General features: G+C 52.1%; 1 protein-coding gene across 8 annotated transcripts; it reads right to left on the bottom strand.

The window, feature by feature from the left end:
* Positions 1 to 165: 165 nt before the first annotated feature.
* On the bottom strand, positions 166 to 12125 carry ORAI2 (ORAI calcium release-activated calcium modulator 2). Of its 8 annotated transcripts, none has more exons than XM_048068037.2 (5): positions 11977 to 12125; positions 10487 to 10640; positions 9165 to 9284; positions 8055 to 8295; positions 166 to 2611 (listed from the first exon to the last, which is right to left on the bottom strand). In XM_048068037.2, the coding sequence occupies exons 4-5, from the start codon at positions 8283 to 8285 to the stop codon at positions 2066 to 2068; spliced, it is 777 nt and encodes a 258-aa protein (XP_047923994.1). In that variant the 5' UTR covers positions 8286 to 8295; positions 9165 to 9284; positions 10487 to 10640; positions 11977 to 12125; the 3' UTR covers positions 166 to 2065. The 8 variants fall into 8 exon arrangements, with proteins under 8 accessions (XP_047923994.1, XP_047923991.1, XP_013045326.1 ...); XM_048068034.2 differs by having other exon boundaries at positions 9165 to 9202; positions 11977 to 12124; XM_013189872.3 differs by lacking the exon at positions 9165 to 9284 and having other exon boundaries at positions 11977 to 12124.
* Between the last annotated feature and the right edge of the window lie 1109 nt (positions 12126 to 13234).

Raw genomic sequence — 13234 nt, 5'->3', positions numbered from 1 at the left:
TGGGCTCCACAGTGCACACAGAGCCCTATTCTTACTGACGTTAAAGGAAAGCACAAAGCTCAGATAAGAAATTCATCCTATCTGGCCTGGCTCTGGCCTCACAATAGAAATTCTGTTGGTAGAAGAGCCTACGCGTGTAATATTTGGCAGAAAACTCAACTCTGATTTTGTTACGTAAACCTTTAATTTTTTATTTTGGTAAGAAGAGGAGAAGAGAGGGCAGGCTCCTGGGGAGATGGTATGAATTTCATGACCACCCACTTCCTGGAGGACACTCCTCATTTTTTGCATATGTGCATAAGTACAGGCTAGTCATTTCACACACACAAACTATTTTCTTTGCTGCACATCAGCCAATATGGTACACGCCAACTGCGGCAAGAACAACAGATGAAAGGCACAGACACAGTGCTAAGCAACTCGTTCAGCAATGCTCAAACTTGCACGTAAACAAGAGAAATTGGAGTTGGGTTCCCAAGGCCCTCGTCAGAGAGAAATACAGGGATAGTCTCACTGGGATTTGCGTGTACTCTCCACTCTGGGCAGCTGACATGTAATATGCTGCCATCAGATTTCTCAAATCCCAGTGGAATAAGGGACCATAGATAAATAGAACATTACAAACATCCGTAACAACTTCAGAAACCTATACGGCCTGGGAACCTAACTGCAATGTTTGAGTGCAGAGCAGGAAATCGGCAAAGGATCAGGGCTAAGAAAATGCGCTTATGCTTCTTGCAGCCCTGTACCAGAAAGCCTTACTTGCCCTTCAAAGAGCTGATGATTGCAAAGCACTTCTCTCCACGAGGTTACCACAAATCATAAAACAAGTTTTACAGAAGTTTTCCCCCAAAAGGATGCTATAGTATTCACAAGCTTCCCCTGCTAAGCAAAGCAGATGTGCAAGTGTCTTTTTTTTGTGCTGCTGAAAAGGAGTCAGCTCAAGTGAAACGTGATAAGCTCTTCAATGGCGCACAGATCTCCTGCCGCATCCAGCTCCAGACTCGCCTGTGCAGCTCCAGGTTCCCCCAGAGGAGCTGCCTGCTTTGGTGGAGGGAGAAGGAAGCATTCCTTTTGGACAGGTGAACGTACTGCTGACAAACACTGATGAAAAACGCAGGACTGGGGCTTGTTCTCTACAGCAAGCCAGGAGAAAGACATTGCAACAGTACATAACTGAAGACAACACAGGGACAGGTTTCTACAGCCTGCTGTCACTCTTTACCTCCTTGAAACTTGCTTTTCTAGTCCTTCAAAATTTTGTCTCATTAAATTCCCCGTCACTGTTCTGTTTTAAGAATGTCCTTGTTAAAACTAAAACACCTGTAAGCCTTCCCTGGGCACTCTTGCTTCTTATTGGAAAAAAAACCCTCACATGATCTTGGCATTCATTCAATCTAGAGTGACAGATGCTGCTGAAGAAATTACAACAGAACTCCTCAGTCCCCTGCAATTAGGGATTCGACCTCCCCAGACATAAAAAAATATAGTAAGGAATAGCAAGAACAGAACATAAAAGCTAAGGCTGGTTTCTTCCTGGTTATGTACTTATGGAACGCTTGCTTTAGAACCGAGGTGACGAACACTCGGTTTCTATTGTGCTTTCCTGGAGGTCCTCAGGTTGGAAGCAGATACCCTCGTTAACCAGCACAGCTCTAGAAATAAACTGCCAATTAATTGCTGCTGCACTGACAGCCAGGGAGTTCTGACACGTAAGACAGGTTCCACACACACACAGCCTTTTTGGACAGCTGATGCAGTTTTACTTTTGACAACTGAATGTTGCATTTAAAAAAAAAAAACAAAAAAAATGAAAAAGAAAAGAAAAAGAGCAGATTTTTGGCTACTTGTACCAATGTAGATCAAGACTTGACCTCGAACTCCACGGCAGTGTCTACTTAAGTACAGAAGTGTGTAGGACCAGAGACCCCAGCATCTGAAACAGCACTAGAACCCACAGCTAAATATGGCAGGCAATTAGCATTTACATATTTAAGCCTCAGGACGATCCATCGCTGGTGTGTCTCACCAACTAGCAGAACGGGAATTTTGCTCTCAGCCTCTGTCACACTACCTGCATGCCTCTGTCATGCCCGTCTAACTGCACTTTCAGTTTGTGGAGCTCCTCGATCTCCCGGTTGTGGCGCTCCGTTTTGTGCCGCACCAAGGAGCGGTAGAAGTGAATGGTGAAGACGACAAAGATCAGCCCCACGGGGACCATGATGATGGTGGAGACCAGCGCTGCTTGCCAACCCGCGTGGCCGCTGGGCTTCTGGATGGTGGTGGTTTCATTTTTCAGGATGGAGTCCACAGGCAGAAATTTTATCCAGCACAGAAGCACCACTTCCGCGAGGAAAAGGAGGATTCCCAGAACCGTGGAGAAGCCCCACGCCAGCTCGATGTAGGGATGCATGCGCTCGTGGGGGGATTCGCTGATGGAGTTCAGGTTGTGGATGTTGCTCACTGCTTCCACGTTCGGCAGAATGCAGGTGCTGATGAGAAGAGCGAAGAGATGGACTGCCACGAGCACCGTCGTGCAGGCACTGAAGGCGATCAGCAGCATCTGGGGGTACTTGTACTGCATCTCCAGCTGCACCTCCACCATGGCAACCTGGGGGGAAAAGGAAGAAAAAACTGCTCGTCAACAGCTGCTGGTTTTCCTCTTTTCCAGGCCTTCATCCAGGAAAGCATCTTTATTCAGGAAGACCACGTAAGGTCAAGTGCACACTCAAGAGCTTTTCAGAGCAGCCTGAATGGCTCAGCCCAGCTCCCCGTGATGATGCACGCACCGTCTGCAGCTTGGCCTGTCGCAAGGCTCACGCACACATTTCCGTGCTGTACTTTTCCAAAATAACAGCTCTCTCCTTGCAACCGTGAGCCATACGAGCTGCCTCAAACCGAACACACAACAGAAGGAACCCATTAGACCAGAAGCGTAGCTCGGAGGCAGCTGACAGCCTGCTAGCCCGCCCGCCCGCCACACTTTCTTCTTCCGCTCACCGCTAGCGGTTGCGGGGCAGGAAGTTTCAGCTTCACGGGTGTAAAAAGTAAAAAGCAAGCAGCCCGCCTGGCCAGCCGCCAGCAAGGTTACACCACCTCCCAAGGGAAGCACGCAAGCTACTTTATAGTTTAAGTTACTCCACAGTAAAAATAGCTGCTTCTATTCTCAGAACACGGCGGTCGTTTTTATTACAAACATGCCTGGATACGAGTCACATCCCCAAATTTCTCCCTTGGGGTCTAATAACTTACTGATACGTTCAACAGAGGTGGACAGCTACAGGCGTACGGGCATGTTAACAGCTCGGCTCTCGTTTCAGGAAAGCAGGCTCACAACACGCAGCAAGTCTCTGAAGCTGGTCGTTTCAAAAGAACCTCAACCGCATCTTCAGTCGAGTGATGTTTAACAAACAGTAAACGCAGGAGAGCAGCGCCCTTCTGGCACCAGAACTGCAGTCCTGCTACGGGTCTGTAGCTGGTTTAGCAGAGGAATTCGTTAAAATACTTCACCTGTCTGTGAAGCAAGCCAGCATGTGTATTGCTGCGTGGTGTCAGCCCCGACAGGGCTGCAGAAGCCTTTTGCCAAGGGAAGCTACAGGCCAGTGGCTGAGAATACCCAGCATTGCCCTCTGACAACTCTCCAGCATCACTTAGTGACTTGCACAGATGCTCGTGCAGCCTGCAAAACCTCTGGTGATCCCAGGCAGCCTGCTGCTCCAGCACACCGCAGCTCACCGTGTGCGTTAGGGGAAGGAGAAGCTGATTTAGGATGCCTGCCTCTCAGAGCCGCTATGGCGAAGGAAAGTTGGCACAAGCAGCTGGATTCCAGGGGGTAGGTGGATTTTGCAGAACAGACATCACCACTTTATCCACGCTTTGTATGAGCAGCCATTTCAGGCTCTGTACGATGATCTGCACCATTCACTGTGGCATTACTTGTTAATTAATGTTAATTTGATGTTATTAATGTTATTTATGCCCTAAGATCAGGGTACACTCACACTCCTACTTTTGGTAGCCCTGAGAAGGATTAAAGAGGGTGGAAGCAGCACCACATTGGCACGACTGCTGTCCCACCTGTGTTTACTTTGAAACCATCAGCAGCCTGAAGGAGGGGGATCACGGTCAAGCCTGAGCACCTCTGTTAACACTAAGAAATAACACGCGTGTCTGGGGTAGAAAACAGTCAGCCTCTACACGTCTGGATTTTATACCTACGCCAACTGTATGTGGTATTAGAGACACCAAAAACATAGTGACAGTTCTTGGATATTCCCAGCCGTTTGTTCTGGTGATGAATGTGGGCATGGTATTTTATTTTAAGACTCCTGTCTGCAGATCTTGTCAAATAGCGGGGAAAATAACGCAGAACTGGCTTCACCATCTACTGCAAGCAAGGTCCGTCTGAATACAACGTACACGTTGCCTTGCATACGTCCCCTTTGCAGTTCCCTGTACGTTGATTTGGGATCAGACTTACCGTCTGCTGCACGGCTCTGTACAATTCACTTGCACAGCGCTGCGCTCGTCAGTCACCCCGCGTCAGCCAGGAAAAGCTGCAGGTATTTTGTTCATTATTGGGTGCTGTAATACCCGGAGACACTGCATTCAGCGAGCTGAATAGGAACCGTACCTGCATGTTCAATTTATAGCTTTAATATAAAGCTGAAAGCCCGGCTGATGTCAACATATCAATTTCTAGTTGTTATCCTTCGCATGAGCAGCACTTTTCAGCTAATTGGATGTTTCCTCCCAGACTAACCTATTCCCTAGGGCTAGCTTCAGCTGTGCAACGTGATGAATTTTTAACACTGACTGATGGCTCAGTAAGAGGTATTTCACAGGAAAACATCAACAATCCAGAGAGGGCAGCAAGGCAGAAAAACAGATCATTTAACCCGAACGAGCACGGGAAAGGTGAGTGAGCTTTATCACCTTACCCCACACAGACTGTCATGTCATTGTCTGACCGGGATAAGAGAAGGAGGACAAGCTGACATAACCCATTTAAAAATCATTAAGTATGCTGCTTCGCCTGTAAAACTATTAATATGTCATGTTTGATACAATTACGCTCTTCTGTGACAAGAGCCCCTTTTATGCTAACCTCTTCCCAGCGGGCAAGGTATCGAGGGCTTGACTTTGCAAGGCGCCGAGCAGCCGCCTGTTTCAGCGCAGGCTTAATTTTGAGCCTGAGGATTGCCCTGCTGAACTCCAGGCTCGCAGGTTCGCTGAAGAAGCATGTGCTGGGAACGTTTTTAAGTTAGACGGTGGTTAAATTACATGCAATTGTGTGGGTTTTTTCCTTCAAGATCACCGTAGTCCAGATTGCCCATAAAGAAGATGCTCATCTTGAGAAATTTGGTCCAGCACAGATAATATCAGGCGAGAGGATGACAAATGGCTTCACATAACACACGTTACATTCACACAGATGGCTTGGCAGCCTGTAAAAACAATCGCTCCGGTCAATCTGTTGGTTTTTTTCCCCCTTTTCTAAATCAAATTCATATCCTGGAGCAACTGGACAAGCATTGAGAAGACCGGCTAGCAGCAACAGCTCTTATTTCCATCAGGAAAACGATTAAAGAGATTTCCTAAGCTCCCTCCGAATCTCCTTCACCTGCAGGCTCCCCGGGACGATGCCGGCAGCCATACGGCCCCCCTCCAGCCAGACCTGGCGCTGGGAGGCTCCCGCGTCCTCCTGGCCTGCCCGCTTCCCTGCCAGAAATACCGCAGATAGCATCGCCTAACGAGGAAGGCTCGCATTATTCTGCAGCCTGTCCAGAAGGAGCTGGATCAAAGCCACCGCCTGTTGATTAAATACCCATCAGCTTGGAATAATTTCCAGCCAATATGGAACTGGCTGGAATCACACACGCTGACAGGGAAGTAAATAAAGCAATAGCCAAGGCCTCCATGACATTTGTTTACATAGTTAAGTGCACATAGGGCTTCAAGGAAACTATTCCACTCTAAATAACTACGCTGCTTTCATCATAGCCAAAGAGATGCTCTTATTAGAGTCTAAACATCCACATAGCACATGCCTAGCAAATTACAGGCAGAGAAATAACGAGGCAGCAATAGACACATCACCTTTCACTGGACGGCCCGATGCAGTCGGCTAGGGAAAAGCTTGCTAATAGAAGAGAATTCCTTCCAGAAAATGTTTTGTTTTCTGAAAAGCACCAGTTTTGGATCTACTTTTGTTAAAAGTGGCTGTCTCGAATTCGCAATCCTTATACCTACTTGATAATTAGCTTTTAAGCTGCTAAGTGCCCGGCAGACAGCACTCCCGGGCACCAGCTCTGGCATGCCCACCACAGCATGAGACTCCTCTAAAAACTGATCTGGGAACACGAAGTAAACGAGATAACCTTAGCAGGTAGCTAAGTGCCTCATAAATAGAAGTCAAACGGTTAACTGTGTGTGTTTGCTGAGCCCTTCCAGCAGCTCTCTGTTTTCAGACACAGCCCAGCCCTGCGGAGCGGCGCTCCAAGCCCCTGCGGGGTCCCGGCGACACCGGCATCCAGGCAGAGCCATCTGCTCGTGCAGCCGAGCCGCCGCGATGCATCAGGGTTCACGACGCCACAAAACACCAATTTAGTGCTCACATTAAAGGGCACGGTCACGAACGGCTACTGCACTACTCCAGGAACCTCGAGGCACGGGGGGCCAGCACACAAACTGCTTTTTAGAGTAAGAAAGCTTCAGTGAAAGGAGACCTACAGGAGAACCCGGCTGTCTCAGGACAGGGAGGCACCTCCTGCCATTTCAGCACACACGCCTGGTTACAAACCAGCACAGGCAGCACGGGAAGCTTTTACGAGCATCACATACACACGGTGAGGAGAGAGGGACCGCAAAGCAACCGAGCACCCCTGCCCTGCAGGCTGCCCCCACTTATCTCCCTGCTCACGCTCCTCCAGCTTCGCTTTGGGCGACCGACTGCGTCATCCAAAAGGGAACTCGCCATTGCAATGCTCCGGGGGTGGAAAAGCAGGCGTGGGAGCAGCTTAAAGCAAACAAACAAACAAACCCAGCTACCTGGAACGTTCCCAAAACCTGCCTGCACCCCTGCAGCTCGCGCGCCGCAGGCTGTAGCATCTCCACGTCCCGCTCTCCCACGCGCTGCCCTCCGCGTGGGCGCGCTCGGCGCGCAGACCTCAGCAACGAGCCCGTTTCCTGAGCAGAAAGCCTCCCCAAAGCAGGCTTCAGCCCGCACTGCTGCTGAGGAAGAACCCGAGGGGAGGTAAAGAGGCTGCTGGCATCACAGCGTGACAGCGCTCTGCTAATCCCACGGCTCAGTCCCGAACACCATCTCTGTGTTATTTGTGTGCTCCCTGACACGGTTTTGACCTATGCAAATAGCTTCCAGATAACACCCAAGCGCCACACAGAGCAAAGAAAGGACTGGGGATTATTCCCGATAGACGGCGCTGACAAAAATACACCGGGTTTGGCTCCCTGCAGGCTGCACAGCCCTCTGACGCCGCGCCGGAGGCTGCGGGGCCTCTCACAACACGATCTCTCTGTTCACGCTATGCAAATTCCCCCCTGGCAGGCTGTGACCCAACCTCCACCTTATTTTAGGCACCGTGACCTGAAAAAAGCACATACAGAAAATAAGATAACGCTGAGGACCACAGGGGCCGAGGAGCTCCAGGACCAGACCAGGCGCAACCTCACGTGAAGGCAGAAACGGTGCCTGGCCTCGGGGCCAACAGAGAGCCCAGCTCCCGTGCTGCTCAGCGGCACCAGGGCAACGCTCAGGATTGTCTGCAGGAAGGGGACCAGTTTTTTTTTAAAGGTCTGGTTTGGGAGTGCGTGGGTGGATCATTAGGCAGCCCATGTATGCACGCTGCCTCGAGAGAGCCAGCCTCAAACTTTTCAACAGCCAAACAGGAGCCCACAGGCAGTCGCCTCCTGCTCCGCAGAGAACAGCGGTACGTCCTGCTTCTTGGCAGGGAGAAACCACCGCCGATTAACGGGGGATTTTACAGAACCAGAACTTCCATGATCCGGAAAGCGTGCCCACAAAACAAACGTACCATCGCGAATCCAGAGAGCAGCGCAGAGGTTCTGCTGGAAGCTTTCAGCTTGGCTCGGCTCAGGTACAGCTTCCTCCACGACAGGGCCTGGACGGAGTGGTGGTTTGATGTCACCAGCTCCAGGTAGCTGCGGCGCACCCAGTCCCGATAATCCATGCCTTTGGTGCCAGGTTCAGAGCAGCAAGCGGGAGTGGAAGGGTCCACCGGAACGTTTAATTCAGAACTCATCATGAGAGAAGTGCTGAGGGGAAACAAAAGTCACGTTCAAAAGGAGGCAGCAGAGAAAAGGACAAGCGTCAGCCACTGCAAAAGCTGTTTAAACACGGCTACCCTCGGTCAGTAGACATATGATGGAGCAAACTGTATCACACTTACAATGCGCCACACAGGAAAATGACCATCTGTATGCTAAAAGTGACCATGAGAACCAGGCAAGACTGCACAAGTAAGCTTGGGAACTGCTCCAGCAGGGGGTCAGCAAGGTTGCGCAGCACCCAACTTTTTATTTTTATAAGCTGGCATCTCAACTTTCCCCTTTAATTCCTCCTTGGTAATTTGTTTTACGTAACCCTTTGGAAATAGGTTCCCCATCTTATCATTTCGTTGTAATCTGACAATTTAGTTTCCCACTGCATCATCTGCAAGTGAATCTTGTTGGAGTACCAAGGTAACTCCAGCTGTTCAGGGACTCACTTTTTGCTTTTTCTTTGGAAATCAGGTTTTCCCGTTAAACCACTGCTCAGTTCACACGGGCACAAGACAGGAAACAGGCATAGGCCTGAACGCTGCGCGTGGTTAACAACTGATTCTCCCAAGCTCCTGCAGTGGAAAGTTCAATTTCCTAAACTATTCACACCCCGCTTATCATCCACATCTGGCCGAGAATCCTATTCCCTTACTTCCACTGGTAGCTCTTAGCGTACGGAGAGGAAAAGACAACTCCAGGAAGAAAAGCGGGCTGCCTTCCCAGTGGTATGAGTGTCTTCAGATTCCAGAGATTACACGGAGATAGGTAAAGGGCCAGCAATGCTGTTCAGGTGGCTAACGCCACAGCTGGCAGCAGAAACAAGCGCCAGGTCCCAGCAATCCCCTCCTCGCACCACAACTTACCCACGCTGCTGCCGACTGGCTCACTATCTCCGCATCATCTGCAGATACGAAACAGACTTTATGTTTTGGGCAAGGACTTCTCAGCTCCGACAAACATCTGAAAGCAGCTAACTCAGTCGTCTGAAGAACGGAAACCCCGATCCTCGGATTAATCCTCACACCCTGGGGTCTGCCGTGACCACGGTGGCAGATAGCCACACCGAGTCGCAGCACGTGAGACCCTGCTGGCTGTAAATACTTACCGGCTCCTGGAAGGAGGAGATGGGCGCCCAGAATCACACACGGCGTGGCACTAATTAGCCTCAGCACCACACCCCTAGGTCACAAGCACCTTGCTGCGTGCCTGAGAGGAGCCCCAGCCCTGCCCGCATCCCCCCTGCTCCACCCAGCTCTTGGCAAACGAGGGCCATATGGAGACAGCTAATAAATCAATGTTTGCTGCGAGATTTGAGGAAGCAGCAAAGATAAGAGGGCACCAATTGCCCACAGCTCTGAATGGCATGACTGGAAAGGAACAAAGCTGTCCCAGGCACAGTAACCAAGATTAGGCTGCAGCAGAACACAAAGCACTGCAAGACGTACGATTGTCCGTCCCCCTAGAGAGCTGCATTTCTGTGAACCTTCAGATTTCAGCTCCTCAGGCATCGTAAGGGTGGCAGCAAAACCACAAGACTGCTCTTTTTGACAAGGCCAGAATTACAGCCCCAGAGTAGTCCTGGATGGCTCTTCAAAAGCTCAGGAGCGAAGAGCTTTCAAACTATAGAACAGAAAAAAAGCAAAGGAACTCGCAGAACATACTAACAGAGAGAAACCTCCCTGCCTGGCCCCTTTCCAGAAAAGACAAGAATCACCTACTTATGGCAGAAAACCCCCTCTCCCCCAGCCCCCTGGGACGAGCAGAAACATCCTGCGAGCAGCAGATGTATGAAGCTGTTTCCTGTGATGACATCCTGTGTGAATTCTGCAACGTATAACGCGGGGCGAGTTTGTTGGCTTTGCCTCTAGCTGGGACGCTGACGGCCTCTACCCTGACGCTGATTTTCCACGAAATGCACAGGAATTTAGTATGTTGGAAACTTCAACCCGGGACAAATTCCATGAAAAAGAAAAAATTAAATAAAATCCAGAGGCTACAGAGGGAGAGCGCGAGCACCCAATCACATCCGCGTCCTCCCTTAGAAAAACAAACTGGAAATACCAAGAGGATGATTTTTGACTCTGGAGCAGCTCAAGAGCTGTTCCCAAGTAAGTAAACAACTCGGGAACAAAACCCCTCAGCGCGAGCGGAGCCCACGGCGGCAGCACCGGGGCTGCAGACTCACCTCGGTGGCCGCGGGCATGGAGGGGCCGGGCGGCGAGACCCAAGGAGAGCAGCTCCACGCACGGCACCTCCACCTCCTGCACAGCACCTCCACCTCCTCGCAGCACCTCCACCTCCGTGGGCTTTTGTTCTGGCGGCACTGCCCAGCCGGTTAGCTGCAGGGGGGGGAGTTATCAGGAAACACGCTCCTGCCTCGGTTGGCTGGATGGGGGGAGAGCTATCGGGGAAATATCGTGCCCCTGCCTCAGTTAGCTGCATGTGGGGAGAGTTATCGTGGACATTTCACGCTCCTGCCTCGGTTAGCTAGACGGGGGGAGAATTATCGTGGATGTATCGTGCTCCTGGCTCAGTTAACTGGATGGGGAGGGGGGTTATCAGGGAAATATCGCGCTCCCGCCCCAGTTAGCTGCACGGGAGGAGAGTTATTGGGGAAATATCGCGCTCCTGCCTCGCTTAGCTGCATGGGGGGCGAGTTATCAGACTCCTGCCCCAGTTACCTGCACGGGGGGTGAGTTACCGGGGAAATACCGTGCCCCTGCCTCACCGGGGGCAGAGCCATCGCGGAAATACCTCGCGGCCGTGGCGGCTGGGGCCACTTTACCGGCACCCACCCCCCCCATACCATCAGCACCCGGGACTGCTGAGGCCCGCCCCCCCCCCGGTGCCCGGGAGGTCTCAGCCGAGCAGCCCGGACCGAGCCCCGGTAACCCCCCGGTGTCCCCCCGGTCAGAACGGGGCCCCCCTGCACCCCCCGGCTCCCCGCCCAGCCCCGGACCCCCCCGGTGAGGCCGCACCCCCCCCCCCGCAGCCCGCCCCAGCTCACCGCGGAGCCCCGGGAGCGGAGCGGAGCCGCCGCCGCCGCGCTGCCAAGGCAACGCCGGGGCCCCGCCACGTGACCCGCAGGAAATGGGAGGGGGCGGGAGGGCGCCCCGCCCCGCCGCACGTGACCCGCGCCTGATTGGGCGGGGAGGTGGGGTGGGGAGCGGGGCCTGCGGGAGACCACGCCTAACTCGCGGGAAGCCACGCCCACCCCGCCGGGAGCCACGCCCACTTTGATGTAGCCACGCCCCCTCCCGTGGAAGCCCCGCCCCCCGGTCCCGATCCGGCCCCGCGCCGCCCGCAGCGGCCCCGCCGGGGAGGGAGCCCCGAGCCCCGAGCCCCGAGCCCCGAGGGCCGGGCGCGGCCCCCGCCGGTCGCTGCGCCGTGTTCGCAGCCGTCCTCGCGTCCCTGCACGGGACGTCCTCCCCTGGGCTCCGCCGGCTGCCGGCATCCGCCCGCCTTCCTCCATGCCCTCAGCAGGAAATCCTGCGCGAAGCCACCGCGGGGCGCGGGTGGGACAGGAGGAAGGAGTTCCTGCCCTGGGAGCGAGATAACGCGCCCCAAGGCGGCACGGAGGCAGCTTTATCACACAGCGATCCCTCTTCCTGAGCTCAGCCCTGCCTGCAGAGGCGGGGGAAAATGACAAAGGGAAACAATTCCTAAAAAACTTACTCGAGAGACAAGTATTTGTTCTCCTGAGCGAACTCTTCACCTTTCCCATCACGAGCATCTCTGCTCGGTTACAGCGCTAACGCTGCTCGCAGGTCTGGTGCTTGTACGAAGGCGTGCAGAAATGGAACAGCGGCAAATCCAGCCCCAGGAGATGCCTCTCCCTGCTCTGATGGGGAGTGACTCCTCTAGAAAAGAATCCAGAGCGAGAGTTTAACTGAAGCAGGTCATGCTCCTGGGCTGTTTTAAAACCCTCACGTTATTACTGCTTTTTCAGTGCTATATTTGGGATAGCAAGCAATTGTAAAACTGTTCCTCCTTTTACTACACTTCCTTGTTTCTGCTCCACAGACAATGCTTTCCCCGTTCTGAGGTCACACAGCATTCCCACGTTGTCTTAACAAAGAAACATCCTTCGAGCCGCTCAGTCGGATGCGTTTTTGTATTCTGGAAGACACGACACCAACAAACAGCCACAACACGGCACAGCAGTTTTCAGAATTCACAGCAACACGCGCCACATACAGATCCTACTGCTAAATACAGCCACGCCAGCAGAGAAGACCGTAAGGCAGCTACCACCTTCAGCAACACATTCTTTGCTTTTTATGGATTTCACACACAAACTAAGCACTCCTCATAAACGTAGTGGATGAATAATTCAGCACGGGTACTGTGACATCCTGAGGAGCCGGGATAAGGCCATACAACCCGAATTCATTTCATTTACCAAGACCAGCTCAAGTCCATCTTCTTCCCAGCTGAGAGAAGTGTGTCCTCACGCAGCACATCTGCTCTTCTTAATGCAAAACAGCCCTTATTTGTTCAGCTCAAAAGCCTGACAAGCTCAGAGGCAGAACAGTCTTTGTTTATTTGCGAGACTCTCACTTCCTCTCCGTCCACAAAAGCCAAGAAACATCACAATGTTTTTATGGCTCGTCCTACAACACAGATGTATCAACAGGGCTTACCTACCCGAAGGGGGATTCAAGTGAAACAGTTCTCCTAACTCATCTCTCTCCACAGAGCAAATGACAACTGCAGAACATCCATTCTGTACCTTAGGCACCAGAGAACGAAATATTCACAGCTTACTCTGAAGCATGTGTCTCTAAAGAGATTTAACACACAACATTTCCATGCAGATCTCCAACCCAGGGTGCTGGTGGGGAAATACACCTTGCAGCTCAGAGATCACCCAGCTCTGAAGTCCCCGGGGAGGTAAAAGGGACCTAAACACAAACGTCACTTGCACTCGATC

This window comes from Anser cygnoides, chromosome 18, assembly GCF_040182565.1.
Source record: "Anser cygnoides isolate HZ-2024a breed goose chromosome 18, Taihu_goose_T2T_genome, whole genome shotgun sequence".
NCBI lineage: Eukaryota > Metazoa > Chordata > Aves > Anseriformes > Anatidae > Anser > Anser cygnoides.
Note: the sequence above shows the minus strand (reverse complement) of the source record. Positions and strands in the feature narration are given on the sequence as shown.

What these genes read in the sequence shown, in the direction of transcription:
- ORAI2 (XM_013189872.3), bottom strand. Translation starts at nt 12,034, where the DNA reads ATGCTCGTGATGGGAAAGGTGAAGAGTTCGCTCAGGAGAACAAATACT. An exon ending in AACAAATACTTGTCTCTCGA is followed by an intron (nt 10,641 to 11,976) that starts GTAAGTTTTTTA and finishes CCCCCCCTGCAG; the next exon opens with CTAACCGGCTGGGCAGTGCC. An exon ending in TGCTCTCTGGATTCGCGATG is followed by an intron (nt 2,612 to 8,054) that starts GTACGTTTGTTT and finishes TTTTCCCCCCAG; the next exon opens with GTTGCCATGGTGGAGGTGCA.